General features: G+C 35.4%; 4 protein-coding genes across 7 annotated transcripts in view; 3 read left to right on the top strand and 1 right to left on the bottom strand.

Annotated features, from left to right (window-relative positions):
• The first annotated feature begins 758 nt into the window (after positions 1-758).
• On the top strand, positions 759-4,852 carry bxdc2 (brix domain containing 2). Its single transcript, XM_032570543.1, has 10 exons — positions 759-950; positions 1,762-1,873; positions 1,964-2,007; positions 2,074-2,144; positions 2,232-2,281; positions 2,370-2,443; positions 2,608-2,658; positions 3,284-3,385; positions 3,525-3,653; positions 4,211-4,852. The coding sequence occupies exons 1-10, from the start codon at positions 801-803 to the stop codon at positions 4,457-4,459; spliced, it is 1,032 nt and encodes a 343-aa protein (XP_032426434.1). The 5' UTR covers positions 759-800; the 3' UTR covers positions 4,460-4,852.
• Positions 4,581-7,888, bottom strand: rad1 (RAD1 homolog (S. pombe)). Of its 2 annotated transcripts, none has more exons than XM_032570544.1 (7): positions 7,783-7,888; positions 6,724-6,925; positions 6,531-6,636; positions 6,265-6,425; positions 6,071-6,171; positions 5,702-5,800; positions 4,581-5,189 (listed from the first exon to the last, which is right to left on the bottom strand). In XM_032570544.1, the coding sequence occupies exons 2-7, from the start codon at positions 6,916-6,918 to the stop codon at positions 5,012-5,014; spliced, it is 840 nt and encodes a 279-aa protein (XP_032426435.1). In that variant the 5' UTR covers positions 6,919-6,925; positions 7,783-7,888; the 3' UTR covers positions 4,581-5,011. The 2 variants fall into 2 exon arrangements, with proteins under 2 accessions (XP_032426435.1, XP_032426436.1); XM_032570545.1 differs by having other exon boundaries at positions 6,265-6,422.
• Positions 7,886-10,607, top strand: c21h18orf32 (chromosome 21 C18orf32 homolog). The gene is made up of 3 exons (XM_032570546.1): positions 7,886-8,003; positions 9,449-9,647; positions 9,741-10,607. The coding sequence occupies exons 2-3, from the start codon at positions 9,471-9,473 to the stop codon at positions 9,804-9,806; spliced, it is 243 nt and encodes an 80-aa protein (XP_032426437.1). The 5' UTR covers positions 7,886-8,003; positions 9,449-9,470; the 3' UTR covers positions 9,807-10,607.
• Positions 10,608-11,815: 1,208 nt separating this feature from the next.
• Positions 11,816-15,770, top strand: part of dym (dymeclin) — a 48,707-nt gene continuing 44,752 nt past the window's right edge. Inside the window, exons 1-2 of one of the 3 annotated variants that reach the window (XM_032570509.1) lie at positions 11,816-12,041; positions 14,183-14,389. In XM_032570509.1, the coding sequence (XP_032426400.1) occupies positions 14,250-14,389 (140 nt within the window). In that variant the 5' untranslated portion in view covers positions 11,816-12,041; positions 14,183-14,249. Of the gene's footprint in view, positions 12,042-12,479; positions 12,565-14,182; positions 14,390-15,770 lie in introns of those variants that run through there. The other 2 variants (XM_032570507.1, XM_032570508.1) reach the window with 2 other exon arrangements.

The following is a 15,770-nucleotide window of genomic DNA, read 5'->3' as shown; positions in this document are numbered from 1 at the left end:
AAATGAAACCAGCGTTCTGTGTCTGCGTTCATAGTGACATCTAGCGGCTGCTTGCAGAACTGATTTGAGCGAAACTCAAACTGTACAGTTGAACCTGGATGTTTATCATGACATTTCACACCATTCCACCCAAGGAAAGGTCGGAACGACTATATCTTTAAAATCCCCAAAAGGTTTTAACGTGCAAAAAAAAAATCAAAAAATCAAGGGGTATGAATACTTTTAAAATCACTGCAAAAGTGCCAATTGCTTCAGTTAATCAAATGCTTCTTTGTTTTTTTATGGGAGATAATAAATCTTTTAATCCTTTAGACACAGGCCAAATATTATTCACTTTGGATCTGGGTACCTAAATATATTTGTAATTTATTGAGAAATAAAAGATAAATGTAAAAAAGGACAAAACACACACAACATAGGACAACAGAGTATATCCATTATTAAAACTTGTTGGGTCAATTTGTCTCTATAATTAGCTTAAAATTAGATATTTAGGCATTCTATTATAATTTGAAACCACCCTTGTAATGATATCCTTAGCTGTAGAGTCAAAACATAAAGTCTGAAAGTTGTTTCTGTCAGCTTGTTGTAAATGCTGACAGACTGGTACAGAACCATCTCCGCTCCGCTGGAGTTGAAATGCTTACAAGTGTGAACTGACTGTCGGAGATTCACGCAATATTTGCGTTTTTGCAAGTCCCGTGTCTTGGACAAGCCAGTTGGTGGCGGTACTGCTCCGTTACGTTGTTTGTCAACCACCATTTACAAAAAGTAGTAGAAGAAGACGGTCTTGTACAAGCATGGCTGCGTCCAAAAGAAAACGTGGAGGAGATGGAACCTCGGACAAAAAGGGGAAAAAGGGTAAATTTGTTGCAGATAAAGGCGAAACTCCGCCTGAAACCGAGCAGGAGACAAAAAATGAAGTTACTGTCCCAGCTCCGGTTTCTATGGTAAGTGATTAGCCTTGTTATTAGCCATTAAGCTAGCACCAGCGCTCATGTAGAATCCATTTTTAGTTGTTAAAAATGGTGATTAATGGTATTATAGAAGACTTCAGCGTTTAATAAACCACTACAAACATATAAAACAAGTGAACGTATGGACAGAAGGTCTTTAGTTAAACAAAGTTGTGAAAAATAACTGAAATAAGAAAAAAAAAAGTTATTAAAGATGCGGTTTTTTTTAGATTTCTTCATTCGCCATGGTTTTCGGCAGTGAATGAAATCGTTATCAATGACATGTTATATTAATTTGGCAATAGGATTACATTGGGGAACTTTTATATGAATGCACAAATCGTCAGCTGCTTTCACGATTTAAACTTCTCCACAATGGAAAGACACTGAATTTTAACATTGTTCAGGCCAAATTCTGTGAGTTTAATCCTTTATAAAAATGTCCTAGATGATTTCCATAAAAGATCTTTGACGGTGTTTAGATGTGTTATTGATGGAATAAAAACTTACTTTATTGCATTGCATGCAGCCATTTGCATTACTACTGTCATTGGGGCTCATTTTTCAAAGACAACAGTTAGTTTGCATATTTACAATGAAAATGATGATCAAATGAAATAACTCTCTAATGATGGAAAGTCTAAGCTTGAAATGAGCTTACCAGAATTAAAGTTTGTCTTTGGTTGCCTCTAATTGCTAGTAGTTTTGTCTTTATGATTTTTGTGTTGTGTGATAACCTTGAAAATGTAGATGAAATCTCAGAAATTACTATTACTGAATTTAAACAACCATTTTTCCTAAACAGGGCAAATGGACCAACAAGGAAAGAGTTCTTATCTTCTCTTCAAGAGGAATCAACTTCAGAACCAGACACCTGATGCAAGACCTGAGGACCATGATGCCTCACTCAAAAGCAGGTCAGTGTTGAGTCATTCAGAGTTGTCTAATGATGGTAATGCCTGAATGTATGATGAGCCAAGATTTACTTCCACAATGTTCTGTACCAGATACCAAAATGGACAGGAAGGACAAGCTGTTTGTTGTTAATGAGGTAAGTCTGTGAAGAGCAGAATTCCTCTCATCTCACAGCATAGCCTGATGTCTGTGTGCTTTCCAGGTGTGTGAAATCAAAAATTGCAACAAGTGCCTCTTTTTCGAGGCAAAGAAGAAGCAGGACCTCTACATGTGGTGAGGGTTTCTGTCTAACGTTTAAGCTTGATTATTACTGGAAACCAAACATATTTTACACCGAATCATTCTGTTTTCTTTTTGTAGGATCTCCAACTGCCCGCATGGACCTTCTGCAAAGTTTCTGGTTCAGAACAGTAGGTTGTTTTTCTCCTTCAGCTCTTAGATGCGAAGGATATTTGTGGTGTTGCAGATTCTTGATAAATGTTATTGCTTCCCTTCCAGTTCATACGTTGGCTGAGCTCAAAATGACAGGAAACTGCCTGAAAGGATCCAGACCACTGCTCTCGTTTGATCCAGTGAGTGTCACACAGGGAAAACTTGCTGATTTGCCCAATGAAAATAAAAATGTATAACATTAACATGGAGATATTTTGCCTTTGTTTTGTGCTCCATGATCTGAATAATGAGCAGAGCTTTGATTGATGAAATCTGAAACCATCTCTTTGTTTCCTTTTAATAGAAATTTGACAAAGAGCCCCAGTATGCTTTACTGAAGGAACTCTTCATCCAGGTATGTTTTTTGTTGTTAAAGCTTGAAAAGAAATTCCCCCAACAGTGAAAACGTCTAATACAGGGTGGAATTTAGTGTGACTGAAAGGTAGAAAAAGAAAGAAAATGTATTTCCAGACTTAATTCTGTACATTGGTTTGCAAATTTTTCCATTTTATCCATATGTCAGTTACTTTATTCCTTCCATCAGTCTGATAGTCTGTTCACCCATTTATCTAGTCGTCTGTCCATTCCTTAATTTCATTTATTCCATCCATCTATTTTTTATTCATTATCTATTCATTTTTTTCCAGTTTAATTCTGTTTAGTTCTTAAGTCAATCAATCCTCTGTTGTTTTTGCAGGTTTTATATGTAAAGCAGACCAAGGCACAATATTTACTATATGTTTTGTTTTTTTCCCTTTAAAAGAAATTAGCTTTGTGAGAAAAAAAATCATAAGTATGAAAAAGTCTTTAAGATTTTGTCATGAAAAAATGTTTAGCAAGTAGAACCTAACCTACGGTACTAGATAATTGAAATGCTAAGCACTTAGCTTTTACCCAATGCATGTATTTTCAATGTTTGTTTTTGTTGTTTGGAGAATTCTTTTCAGTTTCAAAGAAATGACCTCTAAGTTTTCTTGTAGACATTTTCCACGCCTCACTATCATCCTAAGAGTCAGCCTTTTGTGGACCACGTCTACACTTTCTCCATCGCAGACAACAGAATATGGTTTAGAAACTACCAGGTGATCTTTCTTCATGTATCCTCAAGTTTTACACTGTAAAAGCACATTTTTAGTAGACACTTTTACACAAGGCAGAGTGTTTGTTTTTCTGGGTCTTTGATTTACATTTATAGTAATTCCTCTATTTTTCCACTTTCAGATAATTGAAGAGGACGCCTCTCTGGTGGAGATCGGCCCACGATTTGTTCTAAATCTCATAAAGATCTTCCAGGGAAGCTTTGGAGGGCCCACGCTGTATGAAAATCCCAACTTCCGATCTCCAAACTTGGTAAAAAAATCATATTTAATCAAGTTTCTTTCTTATTTTTACTGTCACATTTCATTTTTTTTTTTTTACTTTTTTCTTGTAATAATATTCATCATTGCTCAAGCGTGGAAGATAGACATTTCATCTAACTTTTGCTGCCACTGCAAAAGTGGTTGATATTATTAGGGAGAGTAAATGTTCTCTGACCCTGTACCAGAGACACCACAGATTAGCCTGTATTTATTTTTTTCAGCATGATGGACGAAAAAACTTAACCCAAGAGGGAAAAAAAATCCACCCTTTCGTATACAACCAATAAGCACCAACATGTCAAACTGATACTTTGTGGTTTGAAAGTTATTACAGCAGAACTACTCAGTAGCTAAATAATTTTTAGTGAGATCAGAATGAAACAAAAAGTGTGGAAGCTCTGGATGCATGTGTGATATTCAGAGTGCTGCTTTTAAACAGGAAGTCTGTCTTGTTACGTTGCGCATACATTTTTTGGGACTGAAGTCCCAAAAACTGACTGTAGCTATTGTTGTAATCCTGCATTTTTTTTCCCCGTGCACCCACAGCACAGACGGGAGATCCGCCTGGCAGCCGCAGCCAAAGTGCGAGAGAAGCAGATGGTGAAAGAGATTCAGAAAATAAAGAGGAAAGATGCAAAGGAGGTGGTCGACAACGATGTGACGGCTGACGTCTTTGTTACACCAGATGAACGGAAACCTGTTCACATTCAGACGGAGCCACCTGCGCCAAAAGTAGTGAAGAAGAACAAACACAAAGCTTTCAAGAGGGAGCGGATGCAGCGGGGACGCAGATGATTTGCTTCAGCCACAATCCTAATTGTTTTCTCCTTTTTTTTCTTCTTGATGTCGTGTTGTGTTCAGTGAAATGTGCAGAAACTAATTGGCCATGTACAAATCTTTTATTTTACAATACACCTTAAGTATTTACAGTCCTTTTTAATAAAAAATACATGCTGTTATATAAACCAAGCTTGATATAAATTTTGTATAAAAAAATATATAATTTTCCGGTGTACTTTGAATGTGTACCGGAAAAAAGTATGTTTTTCCTCAGTGTACTCATTTCACCTGGGGTCCATTTTGTGTCAGATGAGTCAAATATTTGCTGTACAAAGAATCATGAACAGATACTTGTGAATCCCTGCATAAATATTTCCATATTAACACATTAAACATAAATGGAATTTACTCAACCCAGAACTTTTGAGTTTGACTTTGGCAAAACTACATACAGATACATGACAGGACTGGGTGGGCAATGATCTTCCATGTGTCAAAAAACACATATGAACAAGTTAATTGTGCTAAAATATAAACATTGTGTTACTAAATTCAACAAATCAGCTGTTACTCCTCCTCTACCTCTTCATCAGGACAACAGAAATATTCCACAAAGCAGATCTGACCATCGTCATTCCTGACCAGGTACTGCAAAGAAAGAAGGCCCCTGCTGTCTGTCCTCACTGAGACTTTACAGGATATAGCCAAGGCTTTGGTGGACGGCTTTAGTAAGGACATCTTGTATCTGTCGCAGGAGGAAATCAGAAGTTGAAATAAGTCGTTGACGGATCCAGGGTGAGAATAATCAAACTATAAATGACTGCATTTCATTTAGTTTCTAGTTTCGTAAGCGCCTGAATGAAATAAAATGGTTTAAGGTTGAATTCATGGAATCTAGTGACATCTGGTGGTAAAAACAATTAACTACCTCTTATGTAACTGTCGTAGGATAAAACGGGTGAACTGTGGACCTATGTTCAATAACTGCTTAAATTAAAATGATAAAAATGCAAAAATGTATTTTTAATTGTTGAACTTAAGTAAACAAGTTTCACCAACTGCTTCAATTCTCTTCAAAAATATCCTTTTGGTCCAAATATTGAGCATTCCTTGGCCCTAGTTAAAATGATTACGCAGACCAGTATCCAATATTTTAAAAAGCAAAGGTGACTAACTGTTAGCTTAGTTTTTTATTAGATGACCTCTTGCTTTTCTGTGGTGAATGTGTGTTTGATGATGTCTGATGATTTCACTCACCTATTGGTTTGTGTCGTGCTGCACTGAAAAAGCTCCATCATATCTGAATCCTTGGAGTAATCATAATGAGCATTTCCAGAGTTTCCAAATGTGGACAACCTGCAGAGTTGAAATGAAAAATAAAACTTTTTAAAGGTAATAGGGTGTACAACGAGAAACGATATTGAGGTTATTGCGTAGGGGAATACACATAATACAGGGAACAAAATTTTACTATTGTATAATTCCTGATAAATTAGTGATAGATTTTCCATTGCATTACTTTGCTTTCCTCAACAGTTGAAATGTGAATTATTGGAAAGTGTGTTTTTTCATTTTTACTGCACTATCATAAACCATAGAACACTATAAAAACTTCAGGCAGCCCACCTGAAGTACGGCTGGCTGGGGGACATGGTGATCTGCAGCACCTCGCTGGTCATGTCCAGTTCAGAAAAGGCTTCCTTTAGACTCTCTGACTGAAGAATGACCTTTGAAAAGAGACAGAAACAAAAATTTACTCATATATATTCTATGACGAGTCAAGAAATGCTGTTTTTTGAAGAACAAAAACAAGATTGAACCTTGTTTGTGACATTGGAGCTGGAGAACTCAAAATCAATTGGTTCTTCTGGTTCTTGTGTGTTAATTTTGCAGACAGTCACTACACCACCCTCCTCCAGGAACAATGTCAGAGGATGACCATACCCCATGTAGCACATTCGCAGAGCCGTTGATGCTCCTGAAACATCATACAAGGCATGAGGTAAATAAAAAAAAAAACGTGTAGCATTGGGGTCATACATTTAGTTTTGTTTCATTTTCCAGTCATGTTTCTTTTAGTTTTCACCTGCTGTGCTTCCTCCAAAGATATTCAGGCAGTCGAGCAGGACAGTAAGATTAACTTGAAAAATAACCATATCTTCTTTTAATGTGAACTCTTGAAAGATATCTGCCTGAAGGAATTTAAAAAGAAAGAGTGAATATTTCAAATATAAACGCAGAAAAACTTGCTTTTCTAAGTGCTTGATAAAAAAAATGACCTGAATGAAGGCATTGGCTTGCATGCATTTGCTGTCCTCCACTGTGACCTTCAGGCCGTTTGCTGTTGCTGTGAAGATGGCGTGGTCCTTGCAAGTGATGGCTTTCAGGATATTGGAGAGATTGCGAGCGTTATCCAAGTTGGCTACCAGAACATACTGTTCATTTTGACTTTGAGATTGCGTGGACAGAGGCATTATGGGGCTGGAAAACATACAAAAAGACCCCCACAAAATAAATGTATATATTTCTCAACACTTGCACTAGGAATGTACATAATAGACCACATGATCTCATATATTGTTAGCCTTTGTGATTGGTACCATAATTTTTGGTTATTTTCAGTTTTATGTTTCCTGGACATTTCCTTCCTGCGTAATTCTCCTCGATAAAAAACTGTAGTGGAAATGCACCAATTCGTTTTTTCTTTTAAGTTCTGGTTTTCTTAGTCTAACCAGTTGATTTACATTTTTCAATCAAACAGAAAAATAGGCTGCAGATTCTTTGACATAAGCAATATTTTGAAACCCCACTGGAAATGAAGTAATTACAAGACTATATCCATTATTTATGCATCAGACCTTATATCTCTAACAAACTAATAAACATTTATAGAGAAATATGGTGGAAGTTCATAGTTTTGAGGTCATAGTTTGTACTCGAGAAAGTGTAACCGTACAAATATGTTGCTTTAAAATATGTGCGAAAAGGCCACATATGAATGTTGGGATCTTAATAAAAACAAAAAAATGTTTAGCTTAATGAACAGGTGAATTAAATGTTACATATTACTGCAAAATGCAACATAAATGCTAGTCATTAACGTTTATAATTTACTGCAACAGATAAACATTATGGGTCGGCCTAGATTTTTGGAGGAAAGGTGCATCATACCCAATGAAATTTATATTTTCCCGTTTGCTAGCTAGTATACTTAGTCATTAAAAATATGTCACTGTTTAGCAATTCAAAAACAAAACACCGCTGCGACGTTAATTATTAGGCATTATATTATCCGAAATACAGTACATGATGTAAGAAGACGAGTATGTAGAACTTACAAGCAATCATCAGTCACTCACAAAGTTAAGAAGTCAGCAGGAAAAAAAACAACAAATGTTTTGAAGAGATCCCAACGTGCCCGCTGGCAAGTAGTTTCCGCTTTCGTCATCCACCCCTAACGGAAGTAGGATTGGTGTTCGAACATCACGTTCCAGAGAGTTCGCTCAGTCGCAACAAATTTACGTGACAACACCCGTGTTTTAATATTTGACTTACACAGGTAAGAGTTTTTACTTTTAATTAGGAGGGAATCTTTGGGAGCCTTTAGCCTTTTAATGTCTCTCGTTAACCACAGAGTTAACCCCGGAAGCTAACGTCGCCTAGCCACCGGCGACGTTTCTAGGGCTAAAATGGCTATAAACAGTTTAAAATGAAGGTTTGTCCGCTACTTTTTACCAGCGCGAGTTACGTTAAACGGACTATTATGAATTTTATTATTAAACCCCTGATTAATCTTATATACACATAGCACAGTTACATAAGTTATCTTTAAAGTTTTTTGTTGTGAACGAAGAAAAAATAAATGTAATGTAACAAACGGACCCAAGTCGTGTTATCTTATGTTGAGCCGAACTCAATTCGGTTTATTGAATTTAACCTGATAAATTGTAGTGCATTTAAATTGGGACTTGGTCACTTTTTTCACCGGGGTATACAATAAGTCTTTTTAAATGGGCCTAAGCTAAATGACTACTTCTCAAAAAACATTAAAAAATGACTTGTAATGGCTTAGATATTATCTCATCAGCTTAACCATTGCCTATTAAAGGGATGAGCTGGTCTCTATGCATGTTGGTTGCAATTTTACCTTCATCATTGACATTTAACAAATACAGACTTGACTATATACTGAAAACTGCTTTCTAAAAAGGTGCTTAAGCTCTGTGAAAACAAGCAGCATGTAATCTGTGAGTACATTTTGACCAGTGTAGGTTACTTCATAGATTATATCGTAAAGCTTTGGCATGTCATCCAACTGGCTTTTAACATAAAACGTGTTACATGTCTTTATTGGAAGTGGGGGGAAAAATGCTGATTAATTAAAGAAAGGTAACTTACTTGTCTCATTTTGTTGTCAACTGACAGAGGAGTTGTTGGATATTTGATCTGCATTACAGATGAGACAATGACATTTAATAAAACTATGTAGCCTTAAAACTGGAGCTCACTGTATGAGTAAAATGCATCTTATATATAACATCTTCTCAGTACAATGAAAGATGACTCATTGTTGTAATCTGTCATTGTGTTACAGGCTTAGAAATGCAAGTCCTTTAAAAAAATTGTTAAAAAAAAAAAGTTTTGCTCTCCTGAAATTAGGCTGACAGTTTTATATAAATGTATAAACTGGATCAGTAAAGACCATTAAAAAGCAGAGGCACAACTCCATAGTAAATGTATGCCAGAAAATCAGGAGTGTTATTGCACTAGATGATATTAACCTTTCAACCCAATTCATAATATGTTTTTCTCTATTATATGAAAGAAACTGATGCATTTCTACTTTTCTCCTTCAAAGACACGAGGATGTGTGAAAAAAAGTCAATCTTGTCCATTTAAAGTACTACCTAAACCTTACTCGGTTTAAGTTGGTGAAATATTTCATTGAATATGAAGTTAGTAATTTGTACTTTTTGTCCTTTTCTCCTCTGGTTCTTTGTCTAGTCCACCTGTGTTAACCACAACCATGGTGTGCATTCCCTGCATTGTGATTCCTGTCCTGTTGTGGGTCTATAAGAGGTTCCTTGAACCCATCATCTACCCTGTTATTTCACCCTTCATTCAAGCGTTCTGGAACAAAAAAGCTGTAACAGACACAAACACTGATCAGAAAGGCAGTGAAAATAGCAATGGGACTTACAAGGTAAGACATTTAGTGAACTGTTTTAAGGTGTAAAATTAACCTTGTGTTATATTTATTAACTGCCTCACTTAAAAAAACAAATTTCTGTTTCAGCCCCAAAGCAACGGTGAGGTGACTGCGAATGGAGCTACTATAGCAGCTGATAAGAAGACAGACTGAGTGCTGCATCTACTGCACTACTTCCTATTAACAAAGACTACAAATATTCCTATAGTATCATTTAGAGGAAACATTCAGTTTTTTTCCAAATAATGTGACTATAAAGCTATTCAAAGCTTGTTTTTAGTTTTTCTTTCTTCTGGCTGAGATAGCGTCATTGTGTATTCTGTTTTTTTATTGCTGTTTGAATGAAACAGATTAAAGCACTTTAATGAAACTAAGGATGAAAGAAAGCTTTCAAATAAATGCATATTTATCTCAAGCCTGACCTGCCACTTTAACTACTCTACCTTTCTGCAGAAATTGCTGCAAAGACATCACAGCATAGATTCGTTTATATAAATAAAATGATTGTTGTAGTACTGCTACTCATAAAAATGGCTAAAGATTGGTCGTCTTTTTTTTTTTTTTAACTGTAATTGGTTGTCCATTTTCAAAGGGTGAAGAAAATAAAAAGTTATTTATATGGAAGATACTCATTCCTTTAAACATACTTTGAGCATATGGTTTTCTTACAAATAATATATGAATCCAGTCTAGTTGTAATAAATAAAAGTTGATTTGTCATTCAATAAAAAAATCAGCATTGCAGTTTGATGACAATATTTGATGCAAATTATTTTTAAAAAAAAAAGCTAATCAGGAGATTTTGATAAATATATTTTCTGAACAAGTGGTTTAAAGCATAGAAGAACCAGATTGTAAAGGTTTTTTTGTTGGTAACCATTTGTGTTCATAGTTAGAAAGAAATGTACAGTTGTACTTTTTGATTTGAATTTAAATAAAAATGAATTAAAGCAATGACTGGTTTAGTTTCCTCCAGTTAGACATCATTATTATAAATCACAATTATTGCATTTCCTGAAAAATTATATATTCTATTTTAAGATGTTATTGTGAAAACTTTTCAGTTCAGTCTACTAAAAAGCTTATGTATTATTGTATCATTGATGTCTGATACACCAATGATACAATCTATCATTGCTGTATTGATACATTGCATCATTAATGTATCAACTATGTCATAATGGTTTTAATTTCTGCCATAGTTGATTACTTTTAGTGAACATATGTGTAAAGTGCAACTTAAAACTATCTTATTGGAATCTACGTGACAGACCAAAGTAGTGCATGACGAAAGAAAAATAGACGGGTTTTATTTTTTATAATCAAAATGTAGAGATTGCATTTCTATTGTTCCTTCTTGAATTAGTCACTGCAGAACTGCCTTTCACTCTAAGTGCTGCTGCATGTGAACATCTACTGACAAATGATTGAAAATGAAGAAAAGCCTTTCTGCAAGATGATAGTGCCCATTACTGTGGGAACGCTGTGTTCAGGGCTATATACACAGCATTTTGCAGGAAGGCCTAAATGTTACATCATTGTGTCATCTAACCAGATAATCTCCTTCCTTCCATAAAACCATCTGCGAAGGCCAAAAATGCTTAAGATTGAATTTTGAGTGGACTCTTAAATTTGGGGTTGTGCATATTTGCACGGCATTGCGAATCTATTAAGGTGTATATCTAGGACAGAAAGAGGCATATGACATCACCTAGTTAGCTTTAAAATAGATATACACTTTGCATTGAATTACATTTAGAACAAATTAAAAAACGTAAAAAAAGAAATTAATTTCTTTATGCTATATTGAAGAAACGTTGACACGCTTAAATCCTAAAACCAGAATACGTATGGCAAGCCGTTTTAACATAAATTCGGTTTTGCCGCCCTTACATTCCAGATATCTTAAACTGTCTTATGACTAGACGTTTTAGCGATTTAAGATATCTCTAATTACATTCTGACTAGTCGAAATGACGTCAGATTTACCATTGAGTTGTATGGAGACGTCAATTCAAGATATCTACAATGAATTATTGACTATCTGAAATACACATTTCAGATATCTACAATTAAAATGCACAATGAGAATACTCGTTGGAACAGAAACCCGCATCTGTTTACGAACAGACGACGTCACTCACGTAGAGATCATCACTCACATTTCGTCATTACGCAATGGGTGGCGACGTGGAAAACATGGAGGAAAAGGGTACGTAGAGTTAGGCTAGCAGTGTAAATGACTTTGTAATTTCAAGTGTTTTCCTCTTTTGAAATAAACCCGGTAAACAGTCGGTATAAAACAGCTTCTTTCCGGAGAAGCTCTTGGTCATTAACGCTGCTGACGCCAAGAGGAACCAAAGAAACTGCGAGAAGCTTTTGTGACAGGTAAGCTGAGCTGTCAGCTGATTGCAAACAACCAGTGAACGTTAGCGTTTTCCTCAATAATAATTCACCAACTAGCTGTAAAATGTTCCCATCAATCATAAACTAACCCTGGCGTGTCTCTCTCAGTGCTGTTTGACATCAGTTTCCTTCGTTTAGCGTCAGAGATGTTGAGGCACTCCTCAATTCCTTCAGTTAAAAGCCAGAAAATTGCTAACATTAACCAGACTCACTCATATGTGTGAACAGAAATAACGCTTGAATACGTTGCAAACTTCACGTTTGCCACTATATGTATTCATGTACAGCTACTTGCAATGCCTGTTTTTAGTTTACTGCGGTGACTGAGCACTGCTATGTACATATGATGCACTGCACCTGTTTGCAAAAGGCGCGTTATTAAAAGGCAACTCAATGTCCTGGTTGATAAGACTCTATCCTGTTGAGTGTCTTCAGTGACTAAATGACCTGCTGCTCTGACGTGTTTGCATAGTAAACCGAAAAAAAGAAGATTTGGACATTTGCAGTGAGTACATACAGATTTTTGAGCGATTGTAGCTTTTGGTATTTATAAAGTGATGACTTGGCTGTTTAGATAAATGTAGTCCAATTATGTTTTGTCTTCTTGTTCAGTGAATGTTAATCACAGTTGTGATTGCAATACCAGTGTGTTGCGATTTCTGTCCTCCAAGTTACTTTACAGATTGTATGAACTAAGTTAGTATGCTGTTTTCTTACAGTCCAGTTCTAGAGTTGAATGCAAACCCATATTCCATTCTGACTATTACTAAATTCAATGCAATATAATTTCAGTGCTCAGTCAGCATCAGTTGGTAAGATATTATTTTTTCATGGATTTCTAATGCATAAACATTTTCTCTATATTGATTTCTTTGTAGAATCTTTTGATAATGATCACAATATGGTTTCAAATTAAAAGTTCAGTTTCTAGCAAATGTTCTGTTTCAATATGAATTTAAAGAACAAATACATATTAATTAATTAAACAATAACTGATGCATTTATTTTGAAAAATTATCACAAACTATACACCAAGTTCCTTTCAGAATTGTTGAATTGTACAGATTAATATTGACACCTTCTCTATAAGAAACATATTGATGCATAAATTTGAAGTGTGAATATGTCTGAGTACCACCAGAAAATGAAGCAAATCAAGTTCTTGCTGATGTCTGCAGTCTCTTCTTTATCTTGTTAAAATGCTTAAATAATGGTGGTCCCATGGACTGCCTGTTAGGCCACATTTTCTATCTGTCTTTTTGAATTTTAAGACCTAACCTTATCATTCTTTTTGATGTTTTCTGTTTCTCATTAAATTATCAAAATAGTTTTATTTTATTGCCCAGCACTGCATCTTCTCATTCTGTGAACTAGTAGCTAACACCAACAGGAAATGGATTACAGTAAACTGACAAATGGCGCTCCTCTGGTCATCACAAACTTCTAAACACTTTGAGTTATATTGAGAAATGCAGGATTGCAGAACCAGTTGTATGACAGAGGAAAAGACGTTCAGCAGAATGAGTCTGCAGTTTGTAGCAGAGAAGAGACACCAGTTCATTATTTGTTGTCTCGCTGACCAGAGAAATACATTGATGAGTAGAATACGATGCAGGTAATGCCAAGTTATGAACGGTTGGTAAAAACTTTTCTTGTATTTAAATGCGCATATTTAGCACAGAATTATAAACTGATTTGGCTATTGATTTACAAAGTATGTGGCAACAGTGGAAAGGAACGACTCCCAAAGCTCTAATTTAAAGCCCAAAATAATTTATTGTATTATAACTGTATGCATGTGCAGCTTGATACTGGTAACTAATTTATTCACATTTGTCTGCGAGTCTTGGAAAGTAAGCTAATGCTACATCAGCAGTTTTAAGTAAGGCATCAAAAGGGAAAACCTTTGGTCTGTATATTACAGACTGGGAAAGGTCAAATATAAATGGTTTTCTTTTTTCATATATTTGAATATTAAGTGCATATAGGTGAAGTTAATGGGCCATTCAAAGTATAATCAGTTTGTAAAATGTGTAAACTGGAATTAAAGAACAAATGGCCTAAATGGATGCATTTTCTTAATTACTTTTCACATCGGAAATTAATATCATCATTTGTTATAGCATTTGGCTCATGCCCAGAAAATAAGGACTGAAGATCGGCAGGTGTGGCTGAAAGAAGCCAGGAAATATGGGAGCGAACACCAGCCAGGTTACTGACTTGTCCGAAAACACCAGCCTGAAGGCCCTGGTGGGCACAGAGTCCATATCTGAAAACGACCCCTTTTGGAATCAGCTCATCTCCTTCACCTTTATCAGCCCTACAAACAGGTAAAAAACAGAAACAAAGAAACATTCTGAGTATTTTAAAAATTGTGTTGAAAATGTTCTGTCTTTCTCTTTGCCATTTCTGTTTGCATACTGCTGAAAAGCAATGGAGCAGTTTTTACAATTTCTAGTTTGTTGTTTTTCATTCACTAAAAAGTTGTGTATTTACAATTTTGACACTAATTTCTTCCCAGTAAGCTGATGGTGAGAATAACATAAAGTCAGTGTTAAGTGTACATGTTTTCCTGTCTAGAAAAGGAAGTAGTTAATCTTTGTCATAGTGACATGAGCACATCTTTCTAACTTGTGAACTTATTCAAAAATACTTTGTAACTTTACTTGCATAATGGTTTAGTATAAAAATTTAACAATGTTTTAGCTATGGAACAAATATTTATTTCATTCCTTTGCATGCTTTTGGAATACATTGACAAAGTCCTTCAAATTTGTACCCAGGATGTTTTGTAAGCTTTGATGCAAAATGTGTGCAGAGCTCGACCGAGTGATGACTGGGTTTCTGATAAGCTTCTGATTTTTGTTAACTGTTAACATGCAGACCCCTTGTTAAAAAGTGAATGAAAACGAGACATGCATTCCTGTTTGTGTTTGCCAGCTAACTTTGTTTCTGTATATACATAGTTGTATGTTAATCCCTTTTAGGATTTTTTTTTTGTCATTCGGTGGAGTGGTTCTCTTTCAGGTGTATGGGTGAATTCACAGGATGTACTTGAGACAGAATGAGGGTAAATCAGCTGTGATCTGTTGTAGCAAACTGTTGGTAACAGATTCCTTAAGTCTTTTAGGATAATCCTACATGGATCAACCTTGATCCATTTAGTTCATTTAGGTTGCTTAGTGTCCTGAATATTACGTCAAAGTGAAATGATGTCTATAGGAATAAATTGGCATTCTTAGAAAATTGCATATTGCCTGAATTTGTTGTAACTTAGACTTTATTTAGTGTTGTCACTCATATAGTATCTAAGCCTTTTCAGATTTATTTGGTTTTTATGTTTTAGCAACACCTAAATGTTTTGAATGCTCAAACAAATGTTAAGAATTAGACAAAGATAACCTGAGAAGATGTAAATAACAGTTTTCAGCTGATGATGTAATTTATTATAGAAAAGATAAACAATGCAAGCAAATCTGGGGCTATGTGGAATACTTTGGCACATTCTTATTGAATAATTGTTTTTATTCACCCAAATTGTGGGGTTCAGAATTGGACTTGCTGGAGTCTGCTTTGGATCATAGTCGAGCTGCATGACCCAAGAGTGTTTTAGCTTTAGGTCAGAAACTGATAGCTGGTCACTTCTCTTCTGGCATAAATTAAACTGCAGGCTTACATTGAGTATGACATCTAGGTCCTGTAACAGCAAAA

The sequence above is a fragment of the Xiphophorus hellerii genome, chromosome 8 (assembly GCF_003331165.1).
Source record: "Xiphophorus hellerii strain 12219 chromosome 8, Xiphophorus_hellerii-4.1, whole genome shotgun sequence".
In the NCBI taxonomy this organism is placed as follows: Eukaryota; Metazoa; Chordata; class Actinopteri; order Cyprinodontiformes; family Poeciliidae; genus Xiphophorus; species Xiphophorus hellerii.
Note: the sequence above shows the minus strand (reverse complement) of the source record. Positions and strands in the feature narration are given on the sequence as shown.

Coding starts and splice junctions, on each gene's coding strand:
- bxdc2 (XM_032570543.1), top strand. CDS start 801: ATGGCTGCGTCCAAAAGAAAACGTGGAGGAGATGGAACCTCGGACAAA. Junction 2,444..2,607: donor CACTGCTCTCGTTTGATCCA/GTGAGTGTCACA, acceptor TCCTTTTAATAG/AAATTTGACAAAGAGCCCCA. Junction 3,386..3,524: donor TATGGTTTAGAAACTACCAG/GTGATCTTTCTT, acceptor TTCCACTTTCAG/ATAATTGAAGAGGACGCCTC.
- rad1 (XM_032570544.1), bottom strand. CDS start 6,918: ATGCCTCTGTCCACGCAATCTCAAAGTCAAAATGAACAGTATGTTCTG. Junction 6,426..6,530: donor CTTTGGAGGAAGCACAGCAG/GTGAAAACTAAA, acceptor TGTATGATGTTT/CAGGAGCATCAACGGCTCTG. Junction 5,190..5,701: donor AGCACGACACAAACCAATAG/GTGAGTGAAATC, acceptor CTCCTGCGACAG/ATACAAGATGTCCTTACTAA.
- c21h18orf32 (XM_032570546.1), top strand. CDS start 9,471: ATGGTGTGCATTCCCTGCATTGTGATTCCTGTCCTGTTGTGGGTCTAT. Junction 9,648..9,740: donor ATAGCAATGGGACTTACAAG/GTAAGACATTTA, acceptor TTTCTGTTTCAG/CCCCAAAGCAACGGTGAGGT.